Source organism: Mus caroli, chromosome 4 (genome assembly GCF_900094665.2).
Source record: "Mus caroli chromosome 4, CAROLI_EIJ_v1.1, whole genome shotgun sequence".
Taxonomy (NCBI): domain Eukaryota; kingdom Metazoa; phylum Chordata; class Mammalia; order Rodentia; family Muridae; genus Mus; species Mus caroli.
The window spans coordinates 49,021,384-49,032,435 of record NC_034573.1 but is presented as its reverse complement, the minus strand read 5'-3'; the positions used below and the strand labels follow the sequence as shown (position 1 = coordinate 49,032,435).

Genomic DNA, 11,052 nt, shown 5'->3' with positions numbered 1-11,052 from the left:
GGGCTCTACAACAATTTAAAAAAAAAAAAATTAAAAGAACACTTTTTCTTGAATCCTATTGGCAACCATATACAGAAAACCCAGGAAAAGGAGCAGGTGCCCAGCTACTCCATGTGGCCTGACCTGTGCCCAGCTATGTGTGGAGTCCTGCACTGGAGATACTCATACAGTCTCCCCCACAGCTGGGCAGTCATCCCACCCCACCCTACCCTTCCTCCCTAGCTCTGGCTACTGCCATTACATCATCTGCCAACTGCTGCAGTTTGTGCTGGAAAAAAAAAAAAGTATTTTAAAACTCCAAGGACATCAATAATTAACTTCCATACCACAAAACTTGTAATATGAGTTTGCCGAAATAAAGTCACCAGTATTTAATTCTTCTTTAAAGGGTGTCTTCTATTATTATTATTTTAGAGTGCAATTTAGTCATCAAAGGTTTACACAGCCTCATGTTTATAAATTATATGGGGCAGGGATTTAACTCTTCTGGCCCTACCTGTTCTGATGAGAGGGAGGGTCATAACCCTGTTGTCACACCCGGCACCTGCCTTGAAAGGGATGAGTTGTGAGCTGGAACTTCATAGCTCTTTTAGAAATCTGGGATGAATATACAGATTTCCTCTGATGATGCAATCGCAAGAATAACCCGTGTGTTGCCTGCTGGCTTTTATCCTCCAGAAGGCTGTTGGGAAACTTCATCTTTTTCAGTTGCGTTTCAGAATCTTGCCTTGATTATATGACATAATAATAGTGGCTTTCCAATTCATCTGTGAAATCTTTTTTCGTTGCGGTGGTTACTGGTTAGATGGTCAAGAGGGGGGGAGGGGCTACTGTCCTAGGTAAATAAAAACCACCGAGTTGAAAGAGTCTAGGGCCCTGACTGACTTTACGTGTTTACATCCTCATCTAAGTTCATCGAGGGTTTGAGACCTTGGCCTTAAAGTGGCTCACTTTCCAAAGTAATGCTCAATCCTAGCTTTCCAAGCCGGGATTTTTTTCTTTCTTTCTTTTTTCTTTCTTGACACCACAATGGGGGCGAAGGGGTGGGAACAGGTGTTCTTTTTGTTGTTCCTTTGTTTGAACGAGTAATATTTTCAGAGTTAAACTGGCCTAGTTCCAAGGGAATGGGGTTGAACCCCTCGAGGTCGCGTGAAGGGGGAGCTCCGAAGTCTGGCTCTTCCTCACCCCTTAGCGCGCCTAGTCCTCTGCCAAAACCAAGAGAAAGGATGAAAAGCCCCTCCTCAAAGGCTCCCAGCTCCAGCCCTGTCTTTGACAGACTGACTGGGCAGCCCCACTTCATTGGGACGAGATGCATTCCAAGAGCGCTCCTGTAGTCGGCCAGAAGTGGAAAATTCAGGATGACAAATATTCCGAAGAAAACTAATATAGGTCCCAAGGATTCCGGGACTCAAACAGGTGAAACGACAGAGGACGTGGCACCGACGCTCCGAGAGGAGCGAGTGCACATGCTGCCTATGGTGGAGCATCGACCCACTTTCCCGAGTGCCTTTCTTCAGTCCCTGCCCTCAGCTGTCTCCGCCAGGGTTCAACCGTGAGGGCGGCGGAGCCCAACTCTGCTCCCCAATCCAAAATAAACACCTAGCCTTAAAAAAAGAGTAAACCTAGTTTAGCGAGTTATACTGAACACCACACTCACGGTTTTTGTTTTAAGTACTTGGTAGAGATGAGGGTGAAAACCTTTCCCGGCTGGAAAATTACTGAGGGTAGTGGGGAATGGGAAAAGGAGTTATAAGACTAAAATAAAGACTGCCTTTTCCCCTCCCGGTAGGCAAGGGCCTGAGGTGCCACTTTGGAGAACTAGGGTCCCATTGCAGCGCTCCTCTTCCCAGCGCAGGATCACCTCCCAGTGAAGTCCCTTTGAGTGGGTTGGCTAGCTCAGAACCTAAGTTGAGGGGAGCGAGTTGTCCTATGACCTTTACCTCGCCGCTTCACCTCTTTATGACTCACTTCTCATCTTCAAACTGAAGAGTGCGAGTGCGTAGCTTGTAAAGAGCTTTGAGATCCCTGGTGAAAGGTATCTCCGCGCCTCGGTCCCTCTCCGCGTTCCCACTCCCCCACCTCCAATGTAAATCTGGACCGCCTTCCCCTTGTTCCTTCCATATCAAGAGGACTACGAGCCCAATCCCGGCCGCTCTCTTCCTTAGCAGGCGCGGAACCCCTTCTCCTAGCTTCTGAGATTCCTACCCCCCTCCCCACAATCACCCGGCCCCCACCCCCACCCTACGGGAGGCCCCACTGGCATCCGCGCCAGGCCAGGCCCTGCGCCGACACGGCCCGGCGTCTGTGTGCGTATGCGAGAGAGGGCGGGCTGGATGAGTCACGCGGATAATCGCGCTCTCGAGTGCGCAGACGACTGGACAAGCGCGTACGCGAGCAGGGGTAGGGGCGCGCCGCCTCTTCCCCCCCGCACCCCCAACCTCCTGTCCCCCGCCAGGGTTCCCGTGGCAGGACTTTCGAGCCCAGGGAACCGACCGTGGCCGCCCAGAGGACCCCGAGTAGCGCTACCACGGGAGCCACGCCGTGCTCCCAGAGCCGAAGCCGCCGTCGCCGCCACCGCCGCCGGCGTCAGCAAGGCTCCAGCCCGCCAGCTGCCGGGCTGGCGTCACGGCCTGGCCCCGCCCCGCCCGCGCCCCTCCCTCGCCCCCGCCCCCACGTGCGCGGAGTTTGTTTATTTAGCTACCATGGCAACGCGCAGTGGGGGCTGCGGGAAGGCGGGGAGAAGAAAGGCAGGGGGCGGGGCCTGGCGGCGGAGCCCCGCGCCGCCACAGGGAGGAGGCGGGGAGCAAGCGAGCGAGAAGTTATAAGTAAGAAGCGCGCGGCGGCCGCCGGCAGTTCCCCGGCCGAGAGAGCGAGCGCGGCTCCGGGCGCGCGGGGAGCAGAGGCGGTGGCGGGCGGCGGCGGCACCCGGAGCCGCCGAGTGCCCCTCCCCGCCCCTCCAGCCCCCCACCCAGCCACCCGCCCGTGACCCGCGCCCATGGCCGCGCGCACCCGGCACAGTCCCCAGGACTCCGCACCCCGCGCCACCGCCCAGCTCGCAGTTCCGCGCCACCGCGGCCATTCTCACCTGGCGGCGCCGCCCGCCCACCGCCCGGACCACAGCCCCCGCGCCGGCGACAGCCACAGTGGCCGCGACAACGGTGGGGTACACTGCTGAGTCCAAGAGCGTGCAGCCTGGCCATCGGACCTACTTATCTGCCTTGCTGATTGTCTATTTTTATAAGAGTTTACAACTTTTCTAAGAATTTTTGTATACAAAGGAACTTTTTTAAAGACATCGCCGGTTTATATTGAATCCAAAGAAGAAGGATCTCGGGCAATCTGGGGGTTTGGGTTTGAGGTTTTGTTTCTAAAGTTTTTAATCTTCGTTGACTTTGGGGCTCGGGTACCCCTCTCTCTTCTTCGGACTCCGGAGGACCTTCTGGGCCCCCACATTAATGAGGTAGGTGAGATGTTGGGCTTGGGAACAGAAAGGGGTGAGGACTGGAGGGAAGCTTCGGAGCAGTGGCCAGGGTGTCCCCTGACTCCTGGTCCCTGTGCGCCCCGCCCGGCCCGCAGGCAGCCACCTGGCGAGTCTGACATGGCTGTCAGCGACGCTCTGCTCCCGTCCTTCTCCACGTTCGCGTCCGGCCCGGCGGGAAGGGAGAAGACACTGCGTCCAGCAGGTGCCCCGACTAACGTGAGTGTCGCGCTAGTGCCCTGTAGATTTCTGCAGATGGGGTGGGGTGTATGGGTGAAATCCGGGGGTCACCAAGAGCCCCTGGTTAGGACAAGGATTGCCCTCCATTGGAACTCCACAGCCTTCCCAAGGTGGCTCCTCGGCCCTTGAGTCGGCCTTAAGTGCGTGTGGTCCCGGCACTGCGGTACCGCCAGGGGCGCACAGCGGTTCCCCACCAGTCTCCGGGCGTCCGGACCGTGGGGTGGGCGCACTCAGGCCACTATATTGTAGGTGGACAAGTCTCGAGACCCTTTGGGCCGGAGTGATCGTAGCGCGTGGGCGACCGGGTGGCTATGGTGCATGGGGAGAAAGCCACCGTGTCCCAGTGTCCCAATTCCGTGGGCGGCTGGAGCGTCCCGCGGATCTGGCGGGGAAGCGGACTGGGCTGGTGGAGCGAGGGCACTAGCTTGCAGGAGAACGAACGCGCCACCTCTTACCTTGGTGTTAGCTGAGATTGCAGTGCTGGCCCCTGGAGTCCCCGAGGCTGCCTTCCTGTTCTGTCCAGTTCCTATAGCAGGGTGTTGGTGTGCTTCACCCAACAAGTCAATATTAGGGGTGGTAACAGGGGGCTACAATTAACAGTTTCTCTCTCCCTCCCTGTTCTTGCAGCGTTGGCGTGAGGAACTCTCTCACATGAAGCGACTTCCCCCACTTCCCGGCCGCCCCTACGACCTGGCGGCGACGGTGGCCACAGACCTGGAGAGTGGCGGAGCTGGTGCAGCTTGCAGCACTAACAACCCGGCCCTCCTAGCCCGGAGGGAGACCGAGGAGTTCAACGACCTCCTGGACCTAGACTTTATCCTTTCCAACTCGCTAACCCACCAGGAATCGGTGGCCGCCACCGTGACCACCTCGGCGTCAGCTTCATCCTCGTCTTCCCCAGCGAGCAGCGGCCCTGCCAGCGCGCCCTCCACCTGCAGCTTCAGCTATCCGATCCGGGCCGGGGGTGACCCGGGCGTGGCTGCCAGCAACACAGGTGGAGGGCTCCTCTACAGCCGAGAATCTGCGCCACCTCCCACGGCCCCCTTCAACCTGGCGGACATCAATGACGTGAGCCCCTCGGGCGGCTTCGTGGCTGAGCTCCTGCGGCCGGAGTTGGACCCAGTATACATTCCGCCACAGCAGCCTCAGCCGCCAGGTGGCGGGCTGATGGGCAAGTTTGTGCTGAAGGCGTCTCTGACCACCCCTGGCAGCGAGTACAGCAGCCCTTCGGTCATCAGTGTTAGCAAAGGAAGCCCAGACGGCAGCCACCCCGTGGTAGTGGCGCCCTACAGCGGTGGCCCGCCGCGCATGTGCCCCAAGATTAAGCAAGAGGCGGTCCCGTCCTGCACGGTCAGCCGGTCCCTAGAGGCCCATTTGAGCGCTGGACCCCAGCTCAGCAACGGCCACCGGCCCAACACACACGACTTCCCCCTGGGGCGGCAGCTCCCCACCAGGACTACCCCTACACTGAGTCCCGAGGAACTGCTGAACAGCAGGGACTGTCACCCTGGCCTGACTCTTCCCCCAGGATTCCATCCCCATCCGGGGCCCAACTACCCTCCTTTCCTGCCAGACCAGATGCAGTCACAAGTCCCCTCTCTCCATTATCAAGGTTAGTGGGGGAAGGGACTGACTGGTAGAGATGCAGCTGGGAGCTTTGTTTCTGGGGATTCTTGAGACTATCCAGAATGAAGTTAACCCCACTTTCTTTACCCCCCTAGAGCTCATGCCACCGGGTTCCTGCCTGCCAGAGGAGCCCAAGCCAAAGAGGGGAAGAAGGTCGTGGCCCCGGAAAAGAACAGCCACCCACACTTGTGACTATGCAGGCTGTGGCAAAACCTATACCAAGAGTTCTCATCTCAAAGCACACCTGCGAACTCACACAGGTAAGGGAACCAGCACTGTGGAGGAGGGTTGGTCCCTGTCTGCTCCGAAGGCTGGCTGTGGGCTCCTTTAGGGCTTTCTTGGGTGCTGGGGTGTATCTCTTCTCCATCTCCTGGATCACAGAGGAGGGCAGCAAACAGGCGCCTATGGTTTTGCCCAGAAGCCTTTTGCTTGATGGATGCTATCTGCTGCCTGAATGTGCAGTTTCTCATTGGGCCTTTAAAAGATAGGGAGTTTCCTGTGTGTGCCTGCCCCTCCTAGCCTGGTAATCAAGAAGTTATACTTTGCAATGCAAAACTGTGGCGGTATCTTTAAAAGAAAAGTTTTAAATTTTCTAGATTATTTTCATTGTTGTCTCCTCCTCCTCTTAGATCTACCTACCCTTGACTCTATTCTGGTCTTTAGAATAATTAGGTCGTATTTACATTTGAAGAATTTAATGGTTCCCATTGCTGGGGATTCTGGTGTAAAACTGTCCCAGCAAGCTGGGTAGGGTGACACTCAACTTTGGAGTTACAAATACCAAAGACACCAAGTTGAACGAATCCTGTTGAATCAAGACCAATCTGGTCAAGAACCCGAGTCTCGAAATAACAAAGAACGCAAAGGTGGTCATTTAGTGGGTAGAGTCTTCCAGATCCTTTTATGAAAACAGCCAGAACGGCTCTGCTGGAGAAATTAGCCACGGGTGGCATTCTGGACCCAGCGTAATGGCATGGGATCCTTTGGGTTTCAACAGAGCTAACTCCTAATCCAGACCATTTCCAGTACTGGTTAGGTTCGAAAGAGTGAAAACCCCATACTGTGGGGGTGGACTGAGTTTGAGAGGGTATCTGCCTTTTTTTTTTTTTTAAGTTACTAACTACTGTTTCTCCGTGAGTTTAAACTCATAACACATGTCATTCCTATTCATCTGAAATTCAGTATGGCCCTTCAGTGTCATAAAGACATTCCTGGACTTTTTTTATTATAATTTTTACTTTCTTGAAAGGAGAGAGGGTGGGGCAATGCAATAGAATTTGCTCTCTGGCCTCTCCCTGTTTAAAAAAAAAAGGGTGGGGGGGCTAATTCTTCCTTCTAGCAATGGCTTCAGCAGCCCGTTCTCTCTTTCCCTTTACAGGCGAGAAACCTTACCACTGTGACTGGGACGGCTGTGGGTGGAAATTCGCCCGCTCCGATGAACTGACCAGGCACTACCGCAAACACACAGGGCACCGGCCCTTTCAGTGCCAGAAGTGCGACAGGGCCTTTTCCAGGTCGGACCACCTTGCCTTACACATGAAGAGGCACTTTTAACTCCCACGTAGTGGATGTGACCCACACTGCCAGGAGAGAGAGTTCAGTATTTTTTTTTCTAACCTTTCACACTGTCTTCCCACGAGGGGAGGAGCCCAGCTGGCAAGCGCTACAATCATGGTCAAGTTCCCAGCAAGTCAGCTTGTGAATGGATAATCAGGAGAAAGGAAGAGTCCAAGAGACAAAACAGAAATACTAAAAACAAACAAACAAAAACAAACAAAAAAAAAACAAAAGAAAAAAAATCACAGAACAGATGGGGTCTGAGACTGGATGGATCTNCTATCATTCCAATACCAAATCTAACTTGAACATGCCCGGACTTACAAAATGCCAAGGGGTGACTGGAAGTTTGTGGATATCAGGGTATACACTAAATCAGTGAGCTTGGGGGGAGGGAAGACCAGGATTCCCTTGAATTGTGTTTCGATGATGCAATACACATGTAAAGATCACCTTGTATGCTCTTTGCCTTCTAAAAAAAAAAAGCCATTATTGTGTCAGAGGAAGCGGACGCGATTCAGGTACAGAACATGTTCTAATAGCCTAAATGATGGTGCTTGGTGAGTCGTGGTTCTAAAGGTACCAAACGGGGGAGCCAAAGTTCTCCAACTGCTGCATACTTTTGACAAGGAAAATCTAGTTTTGTCTTCCGATCTACATTGATGACCTAAGCCAGGTAAATAAGCCTGGTTTACTTCTGTAACATTTTTATGCAGACAGTCTGTTATGCACTGTGGTTTCAGATGTGCAATAATTTGTACAATGGTTTATTCCCAAGTATGCCTTTAAGCAGAACAAATGTGTTTTTTCTATATAGTTCTTTGCCTTAATAAATATGTAATATAAATTTAAGCAAACTTCTATTTTGTATATTTGTAAACTACAAAGTAAAAAAAAAATGAACATTTTGTGGAGTTTGTATTTTGCATACTCAAGGTGAGAAATAAGTTTTAAATAAACCTATAATATTTTATCTGAACGGCAATCTCTGTTTTTTTTTTTGTTTTTTTTTTTTCGAGACTGAAAAAGAACTTTTTAACGGGGGTGGGGTGGGGGCAGGTGGGGAGGGTGCACTGGTGAGAACCACACTGAAACCAACCTTACCTCTGCAAGAGGATGGAGCAGCTTGCTTTTTTAGACTACTCGGTTGTACATGAAGTAGTGTTGGAGTTGAGAGCTGTACGGATGGGACCTTAAAAAACATCTGGTTCATGTTTGCTTAGTACGAATGCAAAAGTATACCCCCTTACCCAAACGCACATTTCCAGGTACGATGGCTCAGTTATTCTTTGATCTGCTCAATTTTAGCAGGGAGCACTAAACAGTAGGCCAGGACACTCTAGTTTCATACATCTATACACATAGACACATACACACACAAACATATGTGTGTGTATATGTACATATTACATTTTGTCTTTAAATGAAATTATGAATCATTTTCTGTGCAGGCCTGGCCTTGTAGTCCCCACAGAATCTAAGTAACAAAAGAACCTTCCCCAGGCAAACATCCTTAAGAACAGAATGTAGTTCCACAGTGCCCTCCTGAGGATTAAGGGCTTCATTTATGCTGCATATATTATCCCTAAAGAGATCCAAAGTATACTATCTACAGAGTATCTCAAAGCTTCCTCAATCTCTCTGAAGGCATGGAAACAATAATTACTCAAACCCTGGAGGACAGGACTGTGTAGCCCAGTGGTGGGGTGCACCTGACCAAAACCCTGGAGAGGTAGCCAGGTTGAAGCAAAACTATTTTTAGCTGTCACAAAATGGAAAAGTCTGTGTGATACTTGTAGACATTTTAATGGTGGTGTGGGTGACTCAGAAGATGAAAGGAGCAGAAGCTGACTGGCTTATTCTTTAGAGTGCTTATTAACCATCCATTGTATCTAGTGCCTGGAGTTGTATTTACACCGTATTATGCTTTATAAATGGAATTTAGAAACATAGATTCACAAGGAGCTCATGGGAGATGGGCTCAAAGTATTTTCTTTGACTTTTAAGAGGCCAGTGTGATTGAAACCACAGCATGTGTCTTTGCTTAAAAGGAAACAGGTGCATCAGGAAGATGGAATTTTATGTGGTCAAGAATATATTCAAAGCAAAGCTAATGACATGGAAAAATGTTCATGGTATGTTAAGTGGAGAAGGCCGGATATAACACAATAAATAGCGAGACTCCAATTGTATGTGCATGTACTTGAGTTTGGGCTTGTCTCCTGTCACCCAGGCTGGCTCAAACCTAACTCTGTTGCTGAGAATGGCCTTGAACTGGTCACCTTGCCTCTCCCTCTCAAATTCCTGAATTATGGGCATGCTCTAGCAAACCTGGCTGTGTTTTGTTTCCTGTTTGGTTTTGTCCTTGCTTTTTGTTGTTTGTTTAAGTAGGTTTGCATATTGTAGCTCCAGGCAAGTCTGGAGCTCCTTGCAATTCAACTGTCCTTTTAACCCAGGGACTCTCTTGCCCCAGCCTCCCCAGTGCTGGTATGTATATATGCTCACTGTCCTATGTGGCTTGGGTATGTGTGTTGAGGAGCAGAAAAAAACAATAGGAAATAAAAAGATTGGAAAGAAACACAAAAAAGTGAATAGTAGTTTGCTTGGCTTCAAATTTCAGTCCAAATGGATTTGAGAACCAAATAGTACCCCTCCCCATCAATTTGCAAACACTCAAAAATAATAAGTACAGGAAATTTGGCTTTATATTTTTTTAAAGAATTTAACCTATGTAAAATAAAACTGCTGTATGCTTAAATAGTGGTGGTTGCTTTTATAACCTACCTGTCTTATAAATGGTTTACTCCACCTGGGGTGTAGTGCAGTTGGCAGAGTGCTTGCCTGGCATGCATGAGGCCCTGAGTCTGATCCCCAACATGACATAAAACAAGGCCTGGTGGTACTTACCTTAATCCCAATACTTGGAAAGCTGAGGCAGGAGGAATAGAAATTCAAGGTCATCCTCACCTGTACTTACCTGTAAGCTTCAAGGACAGCCTGTGACATGTGAGGCTCTGTCTCAAACAAACAAAAAGGGGGGGGGGAGGGGAAGAAACATCTTTCTGAATGATTGTTACCATAATCATGCATAAACTATCATGAGGGCTCAAATCTATTCAAAAATGTCTGAGGTCTAAGGAAACCTCAGTACACATTAGCTTCTTCTAATCTGCAAAGTCAGTTCAATATCGCAAACGGATGAGGAAGAAGAGTTCTCTAACAGGACAAAACATTATTCAACACAGCCTAAACCATTTCCTCTCACACCTAGTAGCTCTGGGCTGCCAGGCACACTGTCATTGTGGAGGTATGGAACCACTCACGTACAAGAGAGTACCTAATAATTGACATGCCTGCTTATTATATTTTCCTTATGACATTTAATTTTATATGTCCTAGATTTTAACTGGCATGCTTACACAAGGGGATTAACTGTAGTGTTTCCTGCCTGTCAACAAACAGGTAGGCTGATTTTTATTCTGTCAAAATGTACTTTCTACCGGAAGAGACTTGCAATTCTGGTTGGTTGTTTCTTTGTTTGTTTGTTTAAATTCTGTTTTTGTTCGTTCCTGTTCTTGTGTTGAGACAGTGTCTCATGTGTTCCCATCTGGCCTGGAAATCACTGTATAGCCTTGAACTTCTAATCTTCCTGCCTCCTCCTCTCAAGTGCTAGGTTTCCAGGCATGTGCCCTAGTTTGTACGATGCTGAAGACAGGGTTTCATACATTCTGGACAAGCACTCCACTATTTGAGCTGCATTCTCAGATTTTGGGGGGCTTAGGGGGGAAGCACTCTTAATATGTAGCTCAGTCTGGTCTCAAACTCACTCTGTAGATATCTCCTCCAATTTTTATATACTATATGAGTGAATGAGTATATATGCATAGATACATAAATACACTCACAAAGAAAGTGAGACAAGGAGAGCTATGTAGCAGAGGCTGGCCTTGAACTCCTCATACCCTAGCCTCAATCTCCAGAGTGCTAAGATTGGGTATGAGTCACTATGCTCTGCTACATGAGTCTTTATAAGGAAAACCAGGCACTGCAATGTGTAGAAGCGGTTCCATAGGAAAAATATTAACATAAGTACGCATACCTGTTGTGCTCTGACAATACAGGGAGTCTCTCTAGATTTAGCAACGAGTGGC

The 11,052-nt window shown here is 50.0% G+C and overlaps 1 protein-coding gene across 1 annotated transcript; it reads left to right on the top strand.

The window, feature by feature from the left end:
• Positions 1-2,851: 2,851 nt before the first annotated feature.
• On the top strand, positions 2,852-7,882 carry Klf4 (Kruppel like factor 4). The gene is made up of 5 exons (XM_021160074.1): positions 2,852-3,460; positions 3,577-3,697; positions 4,346-5,330; positions 5,440-5,604; positions 6,723-7,882. The coding sequence occupies exons 1-5, from the start codon at positions 3,456-3,458 to the stop codon at positions 6,896-6,898; spliced, it is 1,452 nt and encodes a 483-aa protein (XP_021015733.1). The 5' UTR covers positions 2,852-3,455; the 3' UTR covers positions 6,899-7,882.
• The last annotated feature ends 3,170 nt before the right edge of the window (positions 7,883-11,052 follow it).

Coding starts and splice junctions, on each gene's coding strand:
- Klf4 (XM_021160074.1), top strand. Junction 3,698..4,345: donor CAGCAGGTGCCCCGACTAAC/GTGAGTGTCGCG, acceptor CTGTTCTTGCAG/CGTTGGCGTGAGGAACTCTC. Junction 5,331..5,439: donor CCCCTCTCTCCATTATCAAG/GTTAGTGGGGGA, acceptor TTACCCCCCTAG/AGCTCATGCCACCGGGTTCC.